General features: G+C 44.2%; 1 protein-coding gene across 1 annotated transcript in view; it reads right to left on the bottom strand.

The window, feature by feature from the left end:
• Positions 1-25250, bottom strand: part of PLEKHH2 (pleckstrin homology, MyTH4 and FERM domain containing H2) — a 220612-nt gene that overhangs the window by 39850 nt on the left and 155512 nt on the right. Inside the window, exons 19-23 of the mRNA XM_077282384.1 lie at positions 24671-24783; positions 7335-7514; positions 5297-5394; positions 2948-3125; positions 1737-1892 (exon numbers count right to left, since the gene is read on the bottom strand). Of these exons, the coding sequence (XP_077138499.1) occupies positions 1737-1892; positions 2948-3125; positions 5297-5394; positions 7335-7514; positions 24671-24783 (725 nt within the window). The remainder of the gene's footprint in view (positions 1-1736; positions 1893-2947; positions 3126-5296; positions 5395-7334; positions 7515-24670; positions 24784-25250) is intronic.

The raw sequence follows: 25250 nt of genomic DNA, 5'->3' as shown, positions 1-25250 counted from the left end.
GCATGTCCACGTAGTATATTGCACAGCCCATGTAGTATATTGCCCAGCCACGTAGTATATTGCCCAGTCACGTAGTATATTGCCCAGCCACGTAGCATATTCCTCAACCACGTAGTATATTGCCCAGTCACGTAGTATATTGCCCAGCCACGTAGTATATTGCCCAGCCACGTAGTATATTGCCCAGTCATGTAGTATATTGCCCAGTTACGTAGTATATTGCCCAGTCACGTAATATATTGCCCAGCCACGTAGTATATTGCTCAGTTACGTAGCATATTGCCCAGCCACGTATATTGCCTAGCCACGTAGTATATTGCCCAGTCATGTAGTATATTGCCCAGTTACATAGTATATTGCCCAGTCACGTAGTATATTGCCCAGTTACGTAGTATATTGCCCAGCCACGTATATTGCCCAGCCACGTAGTATATTGCCCAGTTACGTAGTATATTGCCCAGTGACGTAGTATATTGCCCAGTTACGTAGTATATTGCCCAGTGACGTAGTATACAGCACAGAGCCACGTAGTATATTGCACAGCGACGTAGTATACAGCACAGAGCCATGTAGTATATTGCCCAGCCACATAGTATATTGGCCAGTCACGTAGTATATTGCCCAGCTACGTAGTATGTTGCCCAGGTACGTAGTATATTGCCCAGCCACGTATGTCACAGGTTAAAAAATAAAAAATAAACATATACTCACCTTCCGAGGGCCCCTTGTAGTTCGGTCACATGACCGTGACGTCATGGCAGGTCCTTCTCGCGCAGGCACGCAGGACCTGTGATGACGTCATGGTCACATGACCATGACGTCATGGCAGGTCCTTCTCGCATGCCATCCTTGCCACCGGAACCTGCCGCTTGCATGGAGCGGTCACCGGAGCGTCGCGAGGCGCGGGAAAGGCGGCGGAAGGTGAGTATATAATGATTTATTTTTTTTATTATTATTTTTAACATTAGATGTTTTTACTATTGACGCTGCATAGGCAGCATCAATAGTAAAAACTTGGTCACACGGGGTTAATAGCGGCGGTAACGGAGTGAGTTACCCGTGGCATAACGCAGTCCGTTACCGCTGGCATTAACCCTGTGTGAGCGGTGACTGCGGGGAGTATGGAGCGGGCAGGGGGCACTGACTGCAGGGGAGTAGGGAGGGACTAATCGGACTGTGGCTGTCACTGATTAGTCGCAGCAGCCATGAAAGGCAGCTGGCGAGACCAATCAGCGACTTGGATTCCATGACAGACAGAGGCCGCGACCAATGAATATCCGTGACAGACAGACAGACAGAAGGACAGAAAGACGGAAGTGACCCTTAGACAATTATATAGTAGATGACAAGTGTTCTGCACGGATAGATGCCCTGATTGACGTGGCACAAGGGTACAGCTGATAAAGCGCGTACTTAATTATTATGTTCTATAGCATATGAAAAGGGATTTTCTGAAAATTGGAATAGAAAACCACTATTGTGCTCTATGTATAGTAATATACAAGGCCCATTAAGATTACTTGGTAAACCATAATCCTACATATAAGATATCGATGGAGATCCGACTGATTGTAGGGTCCGCAGAGCTGCAGGTAGGGCCACGTCCCATTCACCAGGCCCAGCTCCTTGTAGCCGGTGTCTCTGGTATTGCAGCTGAGTTCTATTCAAGTCATGGTAAATCAATGTTTCTTTAGTAGAGAAGGTTTTATTTCTTGTGATATTTCCTATTTCCGCACCTTAATGTTTCCCTGAAGACAATGCTCGAGGTCCTTTCCTGATGGATCATCCGTAAATAAAGCAAATCCAGACTGTGTCGGGTTCCTCATACCGATGTCTTGGTTAAGTGTGCAGAGAAATTCTTCTACGGTTGTGGATGCATCAAATCCCACCACCTATAACGAATAAGGGGGCTTTATGTGAAAGTTTAACCATAAGGAAAATTCGTATCAATAAATTTAGTTACAAATAAACGTAAAACCTCACTAAGTCGCATGGTCTAAAAGGTAAGTTTGTGCTCCAGAAATATCCAACTTTTAGTTTCTTAGGTCCCATAAATATTAGACTAATGTCGGCCAAGCCCAGTGACGTTGGTGGGCTCAGTCGACAGTCTAATGAGTATAAGAGCCCCCTGACTTTCTCCTGACAGATGTTGTCTGACAGAGAGCAGAAGGAGCACTAGTGTTCTGATGTATGGGAGAATCGGGTGAGATGGCAGTCGGTTGAATGATTGATTGCACCATTGTTCGGCTGCCACTTATCTACTATGTATGAGGGTCCTCACTGACCGGAAGCATCTGAGACAACTATTGTTATTATCAGCTAAATTGGCTTTTATAAAGATAAGTCCTCTGCCAATCTAAAGGATGCTCTTCTCCCCAGTCTTCAGCATAAGTGGTCACCTATTAGATAGTTGACATAGTGCTTGGGAAAATTGGGCGCGACATCGTGATGCTGCTGGGGCTATAGTCATAGGATCCAAAGTGTCAGACTTGGTCATGAGGGTGTGAATTGATTGTGATGAAGAGAGTTTCCCTGTAGAAAATTTGTGAGGGTGGTGAATGGAGTTTCCCTGCATGTAAGGAAACTGAGCAATCTGGTGAATTAAGGAAGTAATTCTCCCCTCCAAAAAAACAAAGCCGGGGGGACCACCACTTTGGAGCTCATCTATGATAAAGCAGCCCAATTAAATAGTTTTAATAAATGTCTCAGGCCTGATTTTCACTTATGCTGGATCAAATTTTCATCAATTTTTGGTCCGTGTGTCTACATTTTTTATTCTTACCATCGTTGTGACATTCTTTTTTTCCTATATGCAAAAAGAGTAAAAATTTCAAGCTTTTCCCACCCATTAAACATTAGAAAACGGACAGCGCTCAGATGACGCATAGATGGGAGTGCTTTCCATTTTCACTCTGGACCCATGCACATAGTTATAGGGTGACGTTACCTGATATGTGCCGTTCATGAAGTGCATGGGTATGCTGAAGGGCAAGGAGTGATGATATGGGTTCCGTAAGAGAATTGAGAGAATTTCCATGCGGGAAGGTTTAGCCTCACGATCCCCATTTTGTTGGGTTCTTTCGACACAGCGTTGGCAATAAATAGCGTATTTTCCAGCCTCTGTCCTATGACGGGAGCAAAGAGAGAGAGTGTTAAAACATTAAAACATAATCCCGCAAAATCAGGACTGGAATTGCTTCTCTGGACCCGGTCAATTTAAAGGGATTGTCCACGCTCTCTATGTGTCACTCTATGTGACTGCAGATTTTCGACTTCTCTGGTTATGGTGCCAAGACGTGACTGTAAGTAGGCAATTTGCGTAGTTCCGACCACATTCAGACTAGACGTGCTCTACCTTGTTCAATTCACTTGCATTGAGCTATTTGTACACTTTTAGTCAGTACATGACCAAATATATGATGAAAAAAGAAACAAAGGGCACCATTGAAAATAGATTTGGGATAACCTATAGCATGTAAAAGACAATACGTGCAAAAAGAAGAAAGGAACATGCTATACAAAGGGATCTCCAGAAACAATTATAATAAATTCTTTATTAATGCAAGCTACAATAAATAATATAGAAGTATAAGTTGGTATACTTGCAATGTGTAAGAGCACGTTCACATTGTGGTCATTTCACAGAAAAGACTCAAGAAAAAAAACAAGCAAGCTAGGCATTTCACCTACAGTATACAGCTTCCCATGGACAGGTGGCTGGACCGCCGGGACAGGTGGCTGGACCGCCGGAACAGGTGGCTGGACAGCCGGGGCAGGTGGATAGACAGTAGGGACAGGTGGCTGGACCGTTGGAACAGGTTCGTGGACAGTCGGGACAGGTGGCTGGACAGTCTGGACTGGTGGCTGGACAGCTGGGACAGGTGGCTGGACAGCCGGGACTGGTGGATAGACAGTAGGGACAGGTGGCTGGACCATTGGAACAGTTGGGTGGACAGTCAGGACAGGTGGCTGAACAGTCGGGACAGGTGGCTGGACAGTCGGGAAAGGTGGCTGGACAGTCGGGACAGGTGGCTGGACAGTCGGAACAGGTGGCTAGACAGCCAGGACAGGTGGCTGGACAGTCAGAACAAGTGGCTGGACAGCCAGGACAGGTGGCTAGACAGTCGGGACATGTGGCTGGACAGTCGGAACAGGTGGCTGGACAGCCAGGACAGGTGGCTGGACAGTCGGAACAAGTGGCTGGACAGCCAGGACAGGTGGCTGGACAGTCGGGACATGTGGCTGGACAGTCGGAACAGGTGGCTGGACAGCCAGGACAGGTGGCTAGACAGCCAGGACAGGTGGCTGGACAGTCGGAACAGGTGGCTGAGCAGCTGGGACAGGTGGCTGGCCAGCCAGGACAGGTGGCTGGATAGTTGGGACCCTGTCCTGCTCTGCCCATATTCATAGTGATGTCGGCTGACACAAGGTGAGGTTTTCATACTAGAGATAGGACCATCCCAATTGGGTATACCTTGTCACGATGGAATGGCTTTTACACTTTTTGACCAAAATAGTGTTAACGAAGTTCTCTATGTTATTTACATGTTCAAGTACTATTTATTTATTAATTTACTTACTATAGGACATATGCTGATTTTGTTTTTCTCTTGGGTTTTGTGTGCTCTTAGTACCAAGACTTGTGGCTTGCGTTAGTAGGATGACCCACTTAATCATTTTTCTGTGGGGCAATGGGTGTCAATTCTAAAGTATTCACTTCCTGTTTGAGCCCTACTTTTGTGAAGAAAGCTCCAAATAAGTTAGACGTTTCGTGAGTGCCTTTTTGATCTCCATTAGGCTGGTGTACTTCAGCATATCTTTTTTTTTTAAACTATATTTTACTATGTAGAATAAAGTAGTCAACCACACGACTATATGTGTTTTATCATGAAAGTTGATGGATATTGTGACGACACAGCGTCAATCTGACTACGGGTGTGGGGGAAAATTATTCTTAATTATGCCAGACGTACTGTTCCTTTATTCAGTAAATCAGGGGACATGAGCCATTGCTTCATGTGAGACCCTCCGTTGACCCTTGTTGTATGCTAATTTGTGGAATGCCTGCTGATTATGTATTGCATCAGCCCCCTGCGGTGTACTAGTTTGCACAACTTGGAGGACAAACATGCAGGCTAATCGAACAATGAGGGATTACCTTCCCCCAATCCTGTGGGAGAATGCCCTGAATGAGAGCTGTGGGATATAAAGGGGGCCTGCCTCTCTCCATTCAGAGTCTACAGGACACCAGCCCAGGAACCACGGCTCCCCAGGGTAGTGGACATCTATGGATTACCTGATGTCGGCGTTCTTCTTCAGGAAAAGTTTTAAGAGCCAGATGTATGGATGCTGAGGAAGGAAGAGGCCGACGCACAATGCCAGGAGCTGCCAGCCCTGTGAAAACACATACAGGTCTATCATTCATGTGTCATCAATCCATTAATCAAACAGCTTCAGAAGGACAAAATGAGTTTTCTTAGGGTATGGATAGATTTAATACCGCCCAAAACTTTTCTTTCTTTTTTTTTTAAGTCAGTCATTAAGAGAAGAGATGATGGTGGTATCTCCCCTTGCTACACTTGGATCATGCATGGAGGAAATTGGAAGTTGGATCATCGATGCATGGAGGAAATTGGAAGATGAATATGATCTAATATGTGCAAGCTCATATTAGATCATGTAAACAATCACATTTGTATACAGATCACCAGTTTCTGACAGCACTTAGGGTAGAATACAGCCAGGTGACATTGTAACACCCCAGGTAACCAATTGTTACAGTGATGTTACCTTCCTTTCGGGGAGGGCGATGTCATGTGTGGAGGCAAAGAGGATTCTCTTTACCAGGTAAGCACACACATGCAACACATTCTGAATCCAAGCCAGGAGGGGGAGCTCAGGACCCGGATTCAGGGGAGCTTCCCCAGCTGGTCTGGAGGAGGAGTTAGTTAGTTGGTCCAGGGAGACCAAGGAGAGCAGTCAGAGAGAGACTGAGACAGAAGCAAGTCTGGTAGGCAGACAGCGGAGCCGTGCAGCCAGGACTGAGCTGCGGCTCCTGGGAAGGAGGAAAACCTGAAGGGTTGTTGTATGCAGTGGAGCATTGAGGAAAGGAGCACAGGAGTGGAACAAGGACTCAGAGGGGAACTGTGACCGGGCACCCTCAGAGCTGAAGCGCAGAAACCGGGCACGGGGAGCCCGAGGCTTTAGTGAGACTCCAAGACACATAGCAGAACCGGAGGGCCCTAAACTACACGTTAAGTGCCCACACCAAGCCTGAGGTACAGCAGTACTCTAAGAGCTTGGGTCATGGTAGAGACCCTATAAAAAGGTTCAAACTGCCTACTATGCAGGCAACTGTCCCAGGACAGGAGAGAGAGGATCCCTTGCCAGTAACCTACAAGCAGCAGGGGCCTTGCCATATTAGCGCAAGTAGGAAAGGCTTACGGACCTCACCTGTGAGAGGGGTCACCTTTGCCTCCAAGCCGCCGGACCACATCACCACTTGTGCCTGGTACCCTGGACTGTGGACTACTACCACCAGTAATCCAGGTAAAGAGTTTACAACTTGTGTCCTCCACTTATTTGACGGCATACAACATCCTTGCCACACACTTTGGGAGCCCTGGGGACCCCGCTTCACCTGTGGGAAGCGTCACCATCCAGCCGCCATACCATCACACCAGAGGACCCCTTTAAGTGGCGTCGGTCCCTACTGACCAAGAACCACAGTTGGCATCACAAACAATAGACTTTATTCACAATTCCCCTTAAAAGACCGTTCCCCTTTAATTGGGCGCCCAGGGCCAACCACCGGGTCGCAGCCACCGTGACATTCCCTTTAAGAGCGACCGGACCCGGTGCCGAGTACCCCACTGCCCAGGCGGGTGACTCACCATAGTGGCACATACCCTGATTCCAACAGGAAAAAAGGTATTGCCACCTAACCTGAGAGCAGCACAATTTAGAGGTAGAGACCCTGAAACCAACGATGTGTCTCTTACTGCAGTTTTGTTAAAATCCTTGTTTTCTCTGCTGCCCATCTAGCAGTTCTCTGAATGCTGAGTTCTGTATAACCCTGCCCACACCACTGATTGGCAGCTTTCTGTGTACACTGTGCATAGGCAGAAAACTGCCAATCAGTGGTGGTGGTGGGGTAATAAAGAGCTCATGAATAAGGACAACTACATGGCACGAGACAACTAGTCCTCTAGCAATAATATCTTGCTGATAAAACAGTGGTTTTAACAAAACTACAGCAAGCAGCCCAGTAAGTGACACATAGCTGGAATCAGGGTCTCAAAATCATTTTAGATGCTTATTTCCATGTGGCTTACCTGGATGGGGCTGGGCTGGTTCTGTGGCTGCCTGTGTCTCGTCTGTTTAATGAGCTGGCAGTAGATCTCATTCTGAAGCTCAGGGTGGGTTAGACAGACTTGCAGGGCACTTTGAGCCAGGGAGACATGATAGTCAATGGCAGGTGAATCGACAGCAGCATTGATGAAGAGCTGGCAAGTCTGGAGATATTGAAAATGAAAGGTCAGCTTGTTACGATAGATAGATTGTCCCTGCATTTATCATTCCCCTCTTCAACTTTGTAGATTGTGAGCCCTCGCGGGCAGGGTCCTCACTCCTCCTGTACCAGTTATGACTTGTATTGTTCAAGATTATTGTACTTGTTTTTATTATGTATACCCCTCCTCACTTGTAAAGCGCCATGGAATAAATGGCGCTATAACAATAAATAATAATAATAATAATAATAATAACTGCTGAACTGAACCAGCAGCTCCCTCCTCCCCCCGCTAGGGACTTTTGCAGTGACTCATGACTCATACAGGGAAAATTGACCTCCTGTTACATAGAGCATAGAAAGATTCAGCTAGTTAGTTTTTAATCATATGATGTCATAGACCTCATGGAAAATAGAATAATTAACTGGGTAGAAAGGCAAAATGAGCAATTGTAAAATAAAATAAGACATTTTGTGATATATCTTATCAGGGAAATCTGCTTCTTTTTCCTCCTGGACTGATCTTTCATTTTCAAAATTCTCAATTGACAGGTAAAATGTGTCTACAGTGAATACAGACGTTCCCATTACTGAGATAGGAGATGACAGTTGGTGCTCAGAAAGTTCTATGGAGAACTGTAACTGAAAATGTCTGTCTCTAGCTCCTTCCTCTTCCTCCTCCTTCCCATTTCCATAGAATTTTAAAGCCACCAACTGTCATTTTCTATCTAAGTAATGGGAAAATCTGCCTTCACTGAATATACCAATCACTGATTTTACCAATTAATTGTCAGTGAAAGATCAATCCAGGGTGAGAATGAAACATATTTCTCTGATAAGATATATTACAAAGTTTCTTATTTTCACATGTACTATTTATTTACGAAATAAAAAAAATGAAAACTGTGGTTACTCTTAAAACTGTACTGAACATATACCATATAAATAAAGCATAATATACTGTATACTAATCTTAACATATACCATTATAAAATAAATAATATATACCATCTTATAATAAATGTCCTGGGGTACATATGTCAAACTATATCCCGTGGGCTAAATATGGCCCGTAGGGTGAGTATATTTGGTCCACGATGATCGGCGGGTCGCCCGAGTATATTTGGCCCTCCCGACATCTCCTTTTTACCCGACATCGCACTTTTCATTATATTGACAACCTAGATGCAGATATAGTTTTAAAGCAATGATGGAGGAGGGAGCGTCAGCTGATGCCCCATCTCCAATCATTCCCCCTCTGTGTCTGACGTCTCAGCGCAGTGGGCGTGATAATGTAATTTCAATGCTCCTGCTGTACTGATAGAGGATCTTATGAAACCATGTACAGACTGGAGCAGTGGGGGAACGGGCAGACATGAGTATTTCTTTTTTATGCAATGCCTATTATTCTATATGGAGCACTATGTAGGGCCCTAATACTGTATGAAGCACTTTGTGGGGCCATTATACTGTATGGAGAACTATGTGAGGCTCATTATACTGTATGGATTATTATGTGAGGTTATTATACCATATGGAAGACTATGTGGGGCCTTTTATACTGTATGGAGCACTATGTGGAGCACATTATACTGTATGGAGCATTATGTGGGGCGCTTTATACTGTATGGAGCACAAAGTGAGGCCATTAAACTGTATAGAGCAATATGTGGGGCCAATTATACTGTATGGAGCACTATATGGAGCCAATTATACTGTATGGAGCACAAAGTGAGGCCATTAAACTGTATAGAGCAATATGTGGAGCCAATTATACTATATGGAGCACAAAGTGAGGCCATTAAACGGTATAGAGCACTAGGTAGGGCCAATAATACTGTATAGAGCACTATGTGGAGCCAAGTATACTGTATGGAGCACAAAGGGAGGCCATTAAACTGTATGGAGCACTATGTGGAGCCAATTATACTGTATGGAGCACTATTGTGGGACCACCCCTTTAAGTTGTCTCCCTCTGAAAAAGTTCATCATTTTTTTTTTACGATAATGAAAAACGTCCCCAATTGTAGACATTTTTTAATAAATATCAAGGTTGGCCTGCTACTTTTATCCAAGCTTTTAATTTTGGCCCTCCGTGTATTTGAGTATGACATGGCTGTCTGAGGAAGTGATGATGAACTTTTGCTGTAGACTTTCTAGTTGTATATAAAATCATATGAATGACTCTACCTCCCTCTTGTGGCTATGTCTACAAATTGCAATTTAAAACTACCGTACATGAGATTTAGTCACTAAATGAGTTTTCTATCAGTAGTTCTAAGCAAAAACAGGAGTGAAACAAAAAGTATAATGAAAAGATGTGCACCTCTACTGGTTTGAACTTAAAAACACCAATGCGAAATATTGAGCAGAATTTGCCTTGAGGTCAGGGTGGAGCATTTTTCAAAACTTCTTTCGAAATAAAAGAAAAACCTTAAAAAACTCCTCACACAGAAAAGTTAATTTCTTACGGAAATGAATACAAAGGATTTTCCTACGATTTTTTTAAGCATTTTGAAGAAGATCCCCTCCAAAAAAAAAACAGTTTCTCAATATTTTCTGTGTGATCATAGCCCAAGGCTTCATACCTTGGGAGGTTTAGTTTAATAGGAGGAATAATGTCGACATCCCTTGTGATCTAATGGAACGTAGGGATTACAATCTAGTGTCCAGTAGGAGTTTTATTGTGTCTCTTTGTTGCAGCGATGTCTCCTGTCTCCCAGTGAATTTCTATCTTTGCACACTATTTTTTTTTTATCTACACAGGTCCAAAAGTCTACCATAAATATCTCATGGGAAAATATTGCATGTCTGTAAGATAAAGTGTAATAGCAAAAATGCTAAAAATAACATGCACAATATGGGACCAAATTCATTAGTAATATCCAGACAAATCGTCAAAAAGACATGGCAAAAACAAAAGAAATAAAGACAATCAAATATCCGGAGTATTAAAATACAAAACTTTATTCAAAAGATCAGATAAAGGATGGAAATAATGAATTCACACATGCACACAATGGGCGTATGCCAAACTCAGGTGATAGCGAAAAAAACGGATTGTATCCAGCTGTGAATACTGCAACAGATAAATGCACAATCCCATATGGCCTGTATAGTATATATCACATAATCAAAGTATAATAATCAGTACCAGTGTATATTTCTATATAGGATATATATATATATATATATATATATATATATATATATATATATATATATATATATATATATATATATATGATTAACTCAAGTCATACCGGTCAGGATGGCTGTGAAACTCCTGGCTGGACATACATCCACCCCGACGCGCGTTTCTGTCGAGCCTTCACCACGGGGCTTCCTTTTATCTGATCTTTTGAGTAAAGTTTTGTAATTTTACTACTACTCAGGATATTTTATCGTCTTTCTTTCTTCTATTTTTACCAAGTCCAAAAGTCTGTGAATAATGTATCTTTATAGAGGTCAGAGATGTATTTATTTATTTTTTTTAATCTAAATTCTGTCCATAAATTGACAGTAAAACAAAAACATTCTGCAGCCACCACTAGAAAGAGCACACAGGCTTGCTGCATACTTTATATAAAAGGGTTGTCCGGGGGTTACGTGCATCTTCTCGCCATTTGCTTATTAAATGCTAAAGGTAAGCAACTTTGTAAATAGTTTTGATTGAAAATGTTCTAATATTGGCTGCTGCAAAGTGTGTGTAAGACCATCAACACTTTGAAAAAATGTTACAAATCCGTCAGAGCTTCTTGAGGGCTCTGTCCACTCTTGTCGCGATGTTAGAGACAGCAGCAGGTAATGGAGAAGGTTATACACAGATCTTCACAGCATGAACATGTTTCAAAGAGGGCAAAGAAAACAGTTGCTTGAAAACGAGAAAAGCACATGAAGAGGAAATTGCAGGATAGAAGCTGTGATGAAATATTAAAAGCTGAAAGTCTCATCACCGTGGATACACTCAGACCTCACATCCAGCCTGTATTACAGAAAGGGACACTCCCAGAAGAGAAAAATCTTAAACTTGGAACAGGCTGCAAACTTCATATCATCAACATTAACATAAATAAACACTTTAAATAAATCACTCTGGTTGTAATGACTCTGTATAATATATGAGATTCACTTTTTGTATTGAAGAACTGAAATAAATTAACTTTTTGATGATATTCTAATTTTGTGAGAAGCACCTGTAGTTGCTAACAGAGGAAACTACCTGCTTTTTATATCCGGCGTTGGCTCAGAGCAGTCACTGACCGCTCCTGCTGGTGATTCAGCTGCACAATGTCAACAGAGCAGGTTTTCTTCTTCCAGGATGCTATGTTAGTGGGTCATAACTGCGACATCTTGCCGATTGACAGCTGGCTCCCCGCAGTTAGGCAGCAGAGAGCTGGCTGTCAATCAGTATAATGTCAGCAGTCACGTGCTGTCCACAGAGCAGAGTGAAAAATAAGCCCCTGTTCTTTCAAAGTGACATCAGCAGAAACCGCTGAATCACCAGCAGGAGCGGCCAGTGACCACTCTTTGCCTGCAGAGATTGAGGCCGGGCACAACATGCAGGTAGGTAGCAATTACCTGCCTATTAGTAAGCTATAGAGCAGTTTTCATATGAGCCATTATTTAAGACGACCTGTCACTTGCCATAAATATGCAATTTTTTTTTTATCTGATGTAAATGCCACTGTTCTGCTGAATCCGGCTTTGTTTTTCTTTCATTCCTGCACCTCTCCATTCCATAGATATGGCCTCCTCTTTTCCATAAGTAAATCTAGTCTTATTAGTCAAGGGGGTATGGTCTTCAAGAAAACACCCACAGAAAAGAGTTTGGGTCCATGCCCACTTGTCAATAAACTGGATTTTTATACAGGAAAGAGAAGGCCATATCTCAAGAATGGAGTGGCGCAGGAACAAAAGAAAAATGACGCCGGATTCAGGGGAACTGCGGCATTTACACCATGCAAAAAATAAATAAATAAATAAATAAATAGATAGATAAAAAAGATATTTATGACTGGTCCTATTGAAAGTAAAAACCATAATGTCACAACAGTCAGCAGGAGATTGTAATACGTCTAAATATTACTGCAATGAGTTTTATTTTTTTTAAGTTCCCTACAGAAATAAGACAATGTATTATAAAAGTTTGCGAAGGTCAGAGGAGTAGATCATGTTCCTGTCCTAATAAATAATCCTGGAAGTCTGAAAAGTCATAATTTTCAGATATTAAAGAGGGGTGTGGAGTGTACCCTGCTCATTATCTGGATTCCGAACACTGTGGGTCAATGAGAAGTGAATCCCCTTATCCCGCCCGTGTGTCAGCCTCCGCCAGGCACAGATTATAGAATGAGGTGCAGGTATTTCTTATCCCGATCTCTGCCTTGACCTCCCAGCATGCTGAGTTCTCCTTCGCATCGTATATAGGACTTATTCCTTCACATATGCGGCTGATTTGTTGCAGCTGGATATTTCTGTGTTTGCTTTGCAGCATATTCCACTGTAGGTGTGTAGAGACGATGACATAAGTGTCTGCTGCTCTCATATTACCCGCAAATCCCACGCCTAAAGTGAAGGCCTGGATGGAGCGATCCAGTGTGAAATTTTAACTAAAACATTTCGGAAACTGTCCAAAAATAACAGGACGATATTTTTTTTAAAAAATTACCATATTTACCCTAAGTAAAAAATATTTATAAGAACATAGCAAGATACTCGGCACTCCAGAATGAGTAGCAAATATTTTATTGCAACGTTTTACAGTGACGTTTCATCCCTTTGACATGGGCCTTTATCAGACAAGGATCGCTGCTTGAATATAGACTCCTGAGCTTTTAGATAGCAGTGCTATGGAATGGCAAGACAAAGTCGCGTGGTGCTGAGCGCTCAGCCAGTCACTGATCTCAGTGCTATGGTACTGAGCATTACAATGAATGGAGCACTATGTCGGGTCATTTACATTGTATGGAGGACTATGTGAGGCCTATTATACTGTATGGAGCACTATGTGGGCCCCTTAAACTGTAAGGAGCAATATGTGGGGGCCCTTTATACTGTATGGAGCTCTATGTGGGGACCATTATACTGTATGGAGCACTATGTGTGCCCTTTATACTGTATGGAACACTATGTGGGGCTATTATACTGTATGGAGCACTATGTGGGCCCCTTATACTGTATGGAGCAATATGTGGGGCCCTTTATACTGTATGGAGCACTGTGTGGGGACCATTATATTGTTTGGAGCACTGTGTGGGCCCTTTATACTGTATTGGACACTATGTGGGGCTATTATACTGTATGGAGCACTGTGTGGGCCCTTTAGACTGTATGGAACACTATGTGGGGCTGTTATACTGTATGGAGCACTATGTGGGGCTATTTATACTGTACGGAGCACTATGTGGGACTATTGTACTGTATGGAGCACTATGTGGGGCCTATTATACTGTATGGAGCACTATGTGGGGCCATTTATACTGTACGGAGCACTATATGGGACTATTGTACTGTATGGAGCACTGTGCGGGGCCTATTATACTGTATGGAGAAAAATGTGCGGTCCTTTATACTGTATGGAGTACTATGTGTGGCCTATTACATTGTATGGAGCACTATGTGATCTAGCCAGTCACTGATCTCAGTACTATGGTACTAAGTATCTAGAAGTAGCAGTTAATTCAATGGCCAGGAATTAACATCCTTCACACAGGTATAACACTGGTTGCTGTCTGTTATCTACTGCCTTGTCATCCTGCAATAATTTTTAATGGTATATGACAACATTGCCTGCTGAATCTTTGCTATAATTCATCTGTTGCATTATAGCCAATACTCACTGCTGAATATCCATGGCTGGGAAACTTAGATGTTATCTGGTGAAAGGTGTTCTAGCATATAGATGGAGCCAGGCCTAGTGTCTTTGATCATCTATCCACCTCCTGGTGTGTTGACCAGCTGCTAATTTATCCCAAACCAGCTCCCACAATCCCTCTGACCTGACCCTCTATTCAGCCCTATAAATTTAGTAGCGCCCTACTTGGTGCACGTGTAGCGCCCCCACTGCCGCAGGGCCGAGGGGTACCCGGTACCGGGCCTCTGGGTCTCTGCTCTGGGGTTGTCACGGTGGCTAGACCCGGTCCGTGACCCTGCTGAGGGGCGCCCAATGAAAGATGACAGTTCGATGTGTGGGTGGTGATGATGTTATGGTGCGGTGCAGGCCGCAGTAAATAACGAGGTTGCAGTCTCTTTACCTCTTTACTGAAGGCTTCAGGACCCTCAGTCCGGAACACGGTCAACCGGGCTGGCTGAGACCGGCCGGTCCAACGGCACATCCGGAGCTCCCTTTTCAGGTGGGAATCAGTGTCTACCTTCTAGCGCCTGTGTGTTGTAGTCCTTCCCTGCTGAGCACCCCGGGATAGTCCTCACAACTTATTCTGTCTGTCTCTGATGTTCGTTCCCTCCGTCCCCCAGATGGCTAGGACGCACCCGTATGATGGGGTAGGCCTGGAGTTCTTCCGGGACTCTAGAGTCGCCCATCTCCCACAGCTGCCTCCGTTGTCTGCTTAGGTGTTTAAGTGAGACAGCCAACCTATAATTGGCTGCCCTGCCGTGGTTGGAAGTAATGCTTAAAGTCTCTTACTTTCTCGGCGTTCCGGCCACCGACTGTTTGCGCCTCAGAAGGATGTTGCCTCGATCTTACAGCACGACTCCTTCTGGTCCTATCACCTCTTTGCTGTATTCCTGTTTTTCTCACTTTTTTGTCCTTTCTTGGGAATCTGTCAGGATCCCATCCCTGACAGGTCCCCTCTCTAGCTCTTCCCAGTTACTTCTCTCTGTCTTCCTGTCCAACCCCCAGTTTTACCAGAGTGTGAGGAGTGGCCTACTAGATAGAACCACTCCCCCTGGTGGCCGGAGTGTGAAGTGTAGTGTGAGTGTTACCTGGTCAGGTGAACTCCTTCAGTGCCATCAGACGTAACATCACTCCCCTTAGTGGCAGAGCGACATTACTGCAACGACCAGGACTCTGGGGCGCTGCACACGTGTTTGGGGAGCATGCACGCGTCTCTTCAGCAAAGTATCCCTGTAGCTAAGTATCTAGAAGTAGAAGTTAATTCAATGGCAGTTAGTCAGGGTGTGAGACATGTAACCCACACTTTGCACACCCTTTTAGCCATGTGCTTTATTTCTATCTCCCTGTGTGCCCTTGCCATCCACATTCACCGCTCCATCCCTCCTCCATCACCCCTCATACACATCAGCCCCTCTCTACAGCTCCCATGCACTTCTCAACTTCCTGAAAAACCTCAGCCCATCTTGCCCAAAGACACTGCACAAAAAACCTTGCCACAATTCTAAGAACTACTTGCTCTCTCTCTTTCTACTGCTACTATTTCAGTAGATATCTCTCCAAACCCTGGTCCACCCTCCATCAACCTCAACCCCTCCCCTCTTCACATAGAAATCTCTCTAACCTTATTAACATTAGCTGTACTCCTTCATCTCCCTCTTTTAACTGTGTACTCTGGAATCCATGGTCTGTATGCAATAAGTTCCTTTCCTGCACAACTACTTTATAAACAACTGTCTTAATCTGTTGGCCCTCACTGAAACCTGGATTCAGGATTCTGACACTGTCTACCCTGCTGCTATTTCCCATGGTGGCTTAAGGCTAGGGTCACATTGCGTTATGTGACCGCGTTTAACGGACTACGTTACACCGCGGCATAACGCGGTGTTAACGTAGTCCGTTAACGCCGCCATAGCCTATAATGGTGAGTGCGTCGCTAGCACCCGCCCACATTGGGCGTGCGCTAGCAATGTCGCGTCATTTGAGTGACGGACCTCGGACGCTGCTTGCAGCGTCCGCGGCGCGCCCGAGGTCCGTTCCTCGCTAGAGCAGATCGGGGATCTGCGCTAGCGGGGACGCCGAATGCGGACCCTAGAGAAGCATTGCGTTAGCGCAATCCGCTAGCGCTATGCGCTTAACGGATTGCCCTAACGCAATGTGACCCTAGCCTAGGTTCACATTTCGTTTTTGGGTGATCGCTAACGGACAGCGTTGAGACCCGCAAACAGACTTGGTTGTGGAGTCAGCATACTCCTGTCCCCACAATGCACCTTCCAGGTCATCCCCTGAGTTCCATCACTCTCATTCCCTTATTTTCAGCTCCACACCATCAGGCTCTTCCATCCCCTCTCCCTCAGAGTAGCGGTCATATACCGGCCCACAGGCTCACCCACCTACTTTCTTGACAATTTCTCTGCCTGGCTGCAACACTTCATGTACTCAGAATTACCAACCCTTATCCTGGGAGACTTCAACATGCCTACAAAGAGTCCCACTTCTCCATCTGCATCCCAGCTTTTATTACTAACCACTTATCTAGGCCTCTCACAGCTCTCAAGCTCAGAAACACACATGGACGGTAACATCCTTGATCTTGTCTTTGTCCGACTCTGTTCTATCTCCTACCTAGATAACTCACCTCTTCCCCTCTCTGACCACTATATCCTCTCATTCACACTTCCAAATCCTCGCCCACCCCAGCATAATCTTACCTACCACACATTCAGAAATCTACCAGCCATTAACCCTCATTCACGTACAGACTCCAACACTCATCACGGTCACTTATCTCCTCTTTTTCCTGTCCTGATCTGGCTGTACACCACTACAATGACGCTCTCAGAAGCCCCCTGGACCAAGTAGCTCCCTTCACCCTCAGAACCGCCAAACACAGAGTAAAACAGACCTGGCTCACATTGCAAACTCGGCTTCTCCAGCGATGCTCTAGGAGTGCTGAATGCCTATGGAGGAAAACTCACACACCAGAAGACTTTCATCCACTACAAATTTATGCTAAGGACCTATAACGCTGCCTTTCACCTCGCCAAACACATCTACTTTACCACCATTATTTCCTCACTATCTAACAACCCAAAACAACTTTTTTACACCTTTCAGTCCCTCCTCAGTCCAAAAACACAGGCTCCTATCACAGACATTTGCGCTGATGACCTGGCCTCCCACTTTATAGGGAAAATAGAGAATATTCGTCAGGAAATCAGTTACCAGCCACCAAGTGCTGTGACTCCCATCCCCCTGCATTTCCCCTGGCTCACTCTCTCTCCATATTTGATCCCATCAGAGAAGAAGTCTCTAGGCTCCTCTCTTCTTCTCATCCTACTACATGCACTACCGACCTCATTCCCTCACATCTCCTCCAGTCTCTCTCTCCAGTTGTCACTACACACCTAACTACAATCTTCAAAATCTCCCTCCCTTCTGGTATTTTCCCCTCCCCCTTCAAACACTTTATCATTACTCCATTATTAAAAAAAAACCCTCTCTCGACCCATCCTGCACCAATAACTACCGAACATTCTCAAACATCCCCTTCATCTCAAAACTGTTGGAGTGCCTGGTCTACTCCTGCCTTACCCCTTACCTTTCCACTCACTCTCTCCTAGAACCATCACAGTCCGGCTTCCGCCCCTACATTCAACAGAAACTGCACTCATCAAAGTGACTAATGACCTTCTGACAGCAAAATGAAACGGTGACCACTCTCTGTTCATTCTTCTCAACCTCTCTACAGCTTTTGACACTTTTGACCACCATCTCCGACTATCTATGCTCCACTCAATAGGCATTCTCTTCCTATCTTTCTGACTGCTCCTTCACTGTATTGTTCGCTGGCCCAACTTCGTCTCCTCTTCCTTTCACTGCTGGGGTCCCTCAGGTTTCAGTCCTTGGCCCCCTTCTCTTCTCTCTCTGCACAGTCCCAATTAGACAGCCCATCAGCAGATATGGCTTTCAGTACCATCTTTATGCTGATGACACACAACTATACACGTCATCCCCTAACCTTACCCCATGTGTACTACAGAATACCAGTGACTGTCCGCAGTCTCCAACATCATGTCCGCTCTCTAGTTGAAACTCAACCTTTCCAAAACTGAACTTCTGCTCCCGCCATCTACTACCATCCCTAAACCTGACATTTCCCTCTCCGTGGGTGGCACCACATTAACACCTAAGCAGCAGGTGCGCTGTCTTGGTGTTATGTTTGACACCAATCTTTCCTTCACCTCCCATATACAATCTCTTGCCCGCTCTTGCCACTTACACCTAAGGAACAGTTCTAGAATCTGCCTCTTTCTTATCATGGAAACCACAAAAACCCTCACTTTCGCCCTGATCCACTCCCACCTGGACTACTGCAATGCTCTATTAATTGGCTTCCCCCTCACTCGACTTTCTCCTCTCCAGTCCATTCTTAACCCCTTTCTGACATCGGACATACTATCCCGTCGAGGTGGGGTGGGCCCGTATGACCACCGACGGGATAGTACGTCCAGCGCGATCGGCCGCGCTCACGGGGGGAGCGCGGCCGATCGCGGCCGGGTGTTAGCTGACATCCGGCACTATGTGCTAGGAGCGGTCACAGACCGCCCCCGGCACATTAACCCCCAGCACACTGCGATCAAACAGTGTTCCGGCGGTATAGGGAAGCATCGCGCAAGGAGGGGGCTCCCTGCGTGCTTCCCTGAGACCCCCGGAGCAACGCGATGTGATCGAGTTGCTCCGAGGGTCTCTTACCTCCTCCTCCCTGCAGCAGGCCCGGATCCAAGATGGGCGCGGCATCCGGGTCCTGCAGGGGAGGTGGCTTCACAGCGCCAGCTCAGAGCAGGCGTCGGGAAGCCTCCAGGAACTGTGCACTTCAGATCGCCGATTTTACACAGTGCACAGCAAAGTGTCAGATCGGCGATCTTACACTATAACATCATGCCCCCCCCCCCCGGGGCAATGTTATAGTGTAAAAAAAAAAAAATTCACATGTGTGAAAAAAAAAAAAAAAATTCAAAAAAAAAAGAAGATATATATTGTTCCTATAAATACATTTCTTTATCTAAATAAAAAAAACAATAAAAGTACACATTTTTAGTATCGCCGTGTCCGTAGCGACCCGACCTATAAAACTGTCGCACTAGTTAACCCCTTCAGTGATCATTGTAAAAAAAAAAAAAACGAGGCTAAAAACAACGCTTAAAAAGTGGAATAACACGCGAAGAAAAAGACAGATATAAATAACCATGGTACCGCTGAAAACGTCATCTTGTCCCGCAAAGAACGAGATGCCATACAGCATCATCAAAAGAAAAATAAAAAAGTTATAGTCCTCAGAATAAAGCGATGCAAAAATAATTATTTTTTCTATAAAATAGTTTTTATCGTATAAAAGCGCCAAAACATAAAAAAAGATATAAATGAGGTATCGCTGTAATCGCATTGACCCGAAGAATAAAACTGCTTTATCCATTTTACCAAACGCGGAACTGTATAAACGCCTCCCCCAAAAGAAATTCATGAATAGCCGGTTTTTGGTCATTCTGCCTCACAAAAATCGGAATAAAAAGCGATCAAAAAATGTCACATGCCCAAAAATGTTACCAATAAAAACATCAACTCGTCCCGCAAAAAACAAGACCTCACATGACTCTGTGGACCAAAATATGGAAAAATTATAGCTCTCAAAATGTGGTAACGCAAAAAATATTTTTTGCAATAAAAAGCGTCTTTCAGTGTGTGACGGTTGCCAATCATAAAAATCTGCTAAAAAACCCGCTATAAAAGTAAATCACACCCCCATTCATCGCCCCCTTAGTTAGCGAAAAATTAAAAAATTTAAAAAATGTATTTATTTCTATTTTCCCATTAGGGTTAGGGCTAGGGTTATGGCTAGGGTTAGGGCTAGGGTTAGGGTTAGGGTCAGGGCTAGGGTTAGGACTAGGGTTAGGGTTAGGGTTAGGGCTAGGGCTAGGGTTAGGGCAAGGGTTAGGGTTAGGGCTAGGGTTAGGGTTGGGGCTAGGGTTAAGGCTACAGTTAGGGTTGGGGCTAAAGTTAGGGTTAGAGTTTGGATTACATTTACGGTTGGGAATAGGTTTGGGACTAGGGTTAGGGGTGTGTCAGGGATAGGGGTGTGGTTAGGGTTACCATTGGGATTAGGGTTAGGGATGTGTTTGGATTAGGGTTTCAGTTATAATTGGGGGGTTTTCACTGTTTAGGCACATCAGGGGCTCTCCAAACGCGACATGGCGTCCAATCTCAATTCCAGCCAATTCTGAGTTGAAAAAGTAAAACAGTGCTCCTTCCCTTCTGAGCTCTCCCGTGCGCCCAAACAGGGGTTTACCCCAACATATGGGGTATCAGCGTATTCAAGACATATTGGACAACAACTTTTGGGGTCCAATTTCTCCTGTTACCCTTGGGAAAATACAAAACTGGGGGCTAAAAAATAATTTTTGTGGAAAAGAAAAGATTTTTTATTTTCACGGCTCTGCATTATAAACTGTAGTGAAACACTTGGGGGTTCAAAGTTCTCACAACACATCTAGATAAGTTCCTTGGGTGTCTAGTTTCCAATATGGGGTCACTTGTGGGGGGTTTCTACTGTTTAGGTACATTAGGGGCTCTGCAAACTCAATGTGACGCCTGCAGACCAATCCATCTAAGTCTGCATTCCAAATGACGCTCCTTCCCTTCCGAGCTCTGCCATGCGCTCAAACGGTGGTTCCCCCCCACATATGTGGTATCAGCGTACTCAGGACAAATTGGACAACAACTTTTGTGGTCTAATTTCAACTGTTACCCTTGGAAAAATACAAAACTGGGGGCTAAAAAATAATTTTTGTGGAAATTTTTTTATTTTTTATTTTCATTGCTCTGCTATGCTGAAACACTTGGGGGTTCAAAGCTCTCACAACACATCTAGATGAGTTCCTTAGGGGGTCTACTTTCCAAAATGGTGTCACTTGTGGGGGGTTTCAATGTTTAGGCACATCAGTGGCTTTCCAAACGCAACATGGCGTCCCATCTCAATTCCTGTCAATTTTGCATTGAAAAGTCAAACGGCGCTCCTTCCCTTCTGAGCTCTCCCATGAGCCCAAACAGTGGTTTACCCCCACATATGGGGTATCAGCGTACTCAGGACAAATTGTACAACAACTTTTGGGGTCCAATTTCTTCTCTTACCCTTGGGAAAATAAAAAATTGGGGGTGAAAAATCATTTTTGTGAAAAAATATGATTTTTTATTTTTACGGCTCTGCATTATAAACTTCTGTGAATCACTTAATGCGTCAAAGTGCTCACCACACATCTAGATAAGTTCCTTAGGGGGTCTACTTTCCAAAATGGTGTCACTTGTGCGGGGTTTCAATGTTTAGGCACATCAGGGGCTCTCCAAACGCAACATGGTGTCCCATCTCAATTCCAGTCAATTTTGCATTGAAAAGTCAAATGGCGCTCCTTCGCTTCCGAGCTCTACCATGCGCCCAAACAGTGGTTTACCCCCACATATGGGGTATCGGCGTACTCAGGATAAATTGTACAACAACTTTGGGGTCCATTTTCTCCTGTTACCCTTGGTAAAATAAAACAAATTGGAGCTGAAGTTAATTTTTTGTGAAAAAAGTTAAATGTTCATTTTTATTTAAACATTCCAAAAATTCCTATGAAACACCTGAAGGGTTAATAAACTTCTTGAATGTGGTTTTGAGCACCTTGAGGGGTGCAGTTTTTAGAATGGTGTCACACTTGGGTATTTTCTATCATATAGACCCCTCAAAATGACTTCAAATGAGATGTGGTCCCTAAAAAAAAATGGTGTTGTAAAAATGAGAAATTGCTGGTCAACTTTTAACCCTTATAACTCCCTAACAAAAAAAAATTTTGGTTCCAAAATTGTGCTGATGTAAAGTAGACATGTGGGAAATGTTACTTATTAAGTATTTTGTGTGACATATCTCTGTGATTTTATTGCATAAAAATTCAAAGTTGGAAAATTTAGAAATTTTCAAAATTTTTGCCAAATTTCCGTTTTTTTCACAAATTAAACGCAGGTAATATCAAAGAAATTTTATCACTATCATGAAGTACAATATGTCACGAGAAAACAATGTCAGAATCACTGGGATCTGTTGAAGTTCCAAAGTTATAACCTCATAAAGGGACAGTGGTCAGAATTGTAAAAATTGGCCCGGTCATTATTATTATTATTATTATTTATTGTTATAGCACCATTTATTCCATGGCGCTTTACAAGTGAGGAGGGGTATACATAATAAAAACAAGTACAATAATCTTGAACAATACAAGTCATAACTGGTACAGGAGGAGAGAGGACCCTGCCCGCGAGGGCTCACAATCTACAAGGGATGGGTGAGAATACAGTAGGTGAGGATAGAGCTGATCGTGCAGCGGTTGGTTGATCGGTGGTTACTGCAGGTTGTAGGCTTGTCGGAAGAGGTGGGTCTTCAGACTCTTTTTGAAGGTTTCGATGGTGGGCGAGAGTCTGATGTGTTGTGGTAGAGGGTTCCAGAGTAGGGGTGATACGCGAGAGAAATCTTGTATACGATTGTGGGAAGAGGAGATAAGAGGGGAGTAGAGAAGGAGATCTTGTGAGGATCGGAGGTTGCGTGTAGGAAAGTACCGGGAGATGAGGTCACAGATGTAAGGAGGAGACAGGTTGTTAACGTGCAAACCACCCTTGGGGGTGAAGGGGTTAATGCAGTAGCCAGGGTCATCTATCTGGCTAATCTGTACTCGGACGCATCCGCTCTGTGCCAGTCATTGCACTGGCTGCCCAATCATTAAAGGATTCAAATCAAACTGCTTGTTCTCACCCACAAAGCTCTCCACAGTGCGGCACCCCCTTACATCTCCTCCCTCATTTCTGTTTATCGGCCTTCCCGCTCAATATACTCTGCAAGCGACTTTCGACTAACCTTTGCACTACTGTAATCCATACCTCCTCGAAGACTTCTCCCATGCTGCGCCAATCCTCTGGAATGCTCTACCCCAAGAAATTAGGACTATCCACAATTTACATAGTTTTAGGTGCTCCCTCAAAACACATCTGTTCAGAGTGGCCTATCACTTTCCCTAATCAAAGTCTGTGTGTTTGTATGTGCATGCTTGCGTGCGTTGTGTGTGCACTCTCGCGTGCGTGTGTGTGTGTGGGTGAGTGGCCCATTCACTATCTATCTGAGAATAATCCTCCATGAAATTCCACCACACCTAACAGCTCCATAAATAATGGCTGGTGACTACCTCATGCAGTCTTTATCTATCCCTCACTCAAGATGCCTGGACCATCATTGTAAATATGCACCTGTACTTTGTGTCTCCCTCACCTTATTGTAGATTGTATGTTCTCACGAGTAGGGTCATCTTACTTTGCTTTAATTATTGTATTATTTTAAACGTTGTTACTTATGACTTATGTATGAACTGTTAAACTGTAAAGCGCTGCAGAATATGTTGGCGCTTTATAAACAAAGATTATTATTATTATTATTATTATTATTATTACTGAGCATAGCAGCATGTTTCGTCATCCTGAGCTCAGTGACTGGCTAGATCGGTAAAGTGCACTGTTGATGTGACATCACCGATGCAGCGACATCACCGATACAGCCACAAAGCAGTGGTGGGGAGACAGCACTAGAGCCAGGGAGTGAGTGCCTGCGGAGTGTGTGCTGCCCTGGTCAGGCATCCATTCTGGTCTTCTTTGGTAGCCGGATATCATTTCGGCATCTGACATCCTAGGTCCGGCATTCTGGGTGCCGCATGCACTGACTAGTCGGTGCAATGAACGCCATGACGTTGCATGATGTCTCATGTGACATTTTGATCTCACAAGAACTGGTAAGGTGCCCGAAATGCCAGGTTGAGGATGGCAGGCGCAGAAGAAAAGACATCTCTGGTGGTCACAGGTTGAAAAAAAATAGCAAACTCAATAATGTTCCTGCTCCCCAGGTCCAGTGCAGCCTCTCGGCCACTGCAGCTGTCACGTGTAATTGCACGCAAGTTTGTTATTCTCTCAAGGAAAAGAATTTATCTTGGACAACTTCTTTAACCTATCATTGTGTTTTTAGACGTCCGGTTGAAAATCAGAAAACCAAGGGCAAACCCACCTAGACATAGAGATAATACACAAAGTTCAAGGGTCTGTCCTTGATTGGATTCAAACCAAGGACCCGATGACTAACAGCGCCAACAAAATGGCATTTTATTAAAGTAATGGGACACAGGCAAATTATGTACTGATGCCGTTAACATCACATGATGCTCACATTTACTTTTCTTTTTTACCTTAAATAATTTGATGGCTTCTGTCTGTAATGCCTCTGAGGGTAAGGTAGTAAGTGGTGACGTTATGGCTTCCTTGCTGTGGCACAGAGCAGGATGTCTCCATACTTGTGTGCCTAAATGGAGCAATCAAATTAGTAACTATATAACATGTGTTCAACATAAGTGGCAAATTACAGCATCCCCCCGATCCCAGCGATCAGCTGTGGGGAAGTCTGACACTTAGTGTAACATTTCCCTACAGCGCCACCACAGGAGGAATGAAGCATTACACAACACCAATTTATATCAATTGTTTGTCTGTATGATGCAGGACGGCACTGGTCCTCCAGGTTAAGAGACACCTTGTAACTATTCTTCACGGTGGACAAGAAATGAGTATCCTGAAGAGGGGACCCCTGTATTAACTCATGATTCCCAAATAGGGTGTACGAAAAGTGGATGTCAAACGTATAAAAACATCAAGGAACAGGAACATATTTTTCTGATACAGAAGATCTCTATTCTGGTCTCGGCAAATATGGAGTTTACAGAGCTAGCTTTAGACACTCTCTACTGCAGTCATGGCTTTTCAGCTGTTCGA

This window comes from Ranitomeya variabilis, chromosome 2, assembly GCF_051348905.1.
Source record: "Ranitomeya variabilis isolate aRanVar5 chromosome 2, aRanVar5.hap1, whole genome shotgun sequence".
Lineage (NCBI taxonomy): Eukaryota > Metazoa > Chordata > Amphibia > Anura > Dendrobatidae > Ranitomeya > Ranitomeya variabilis.
Note: the sequence above shows the minus strand (reverse complement) of the source record. Positions and strands in the feature narration are given on the sequence as shown.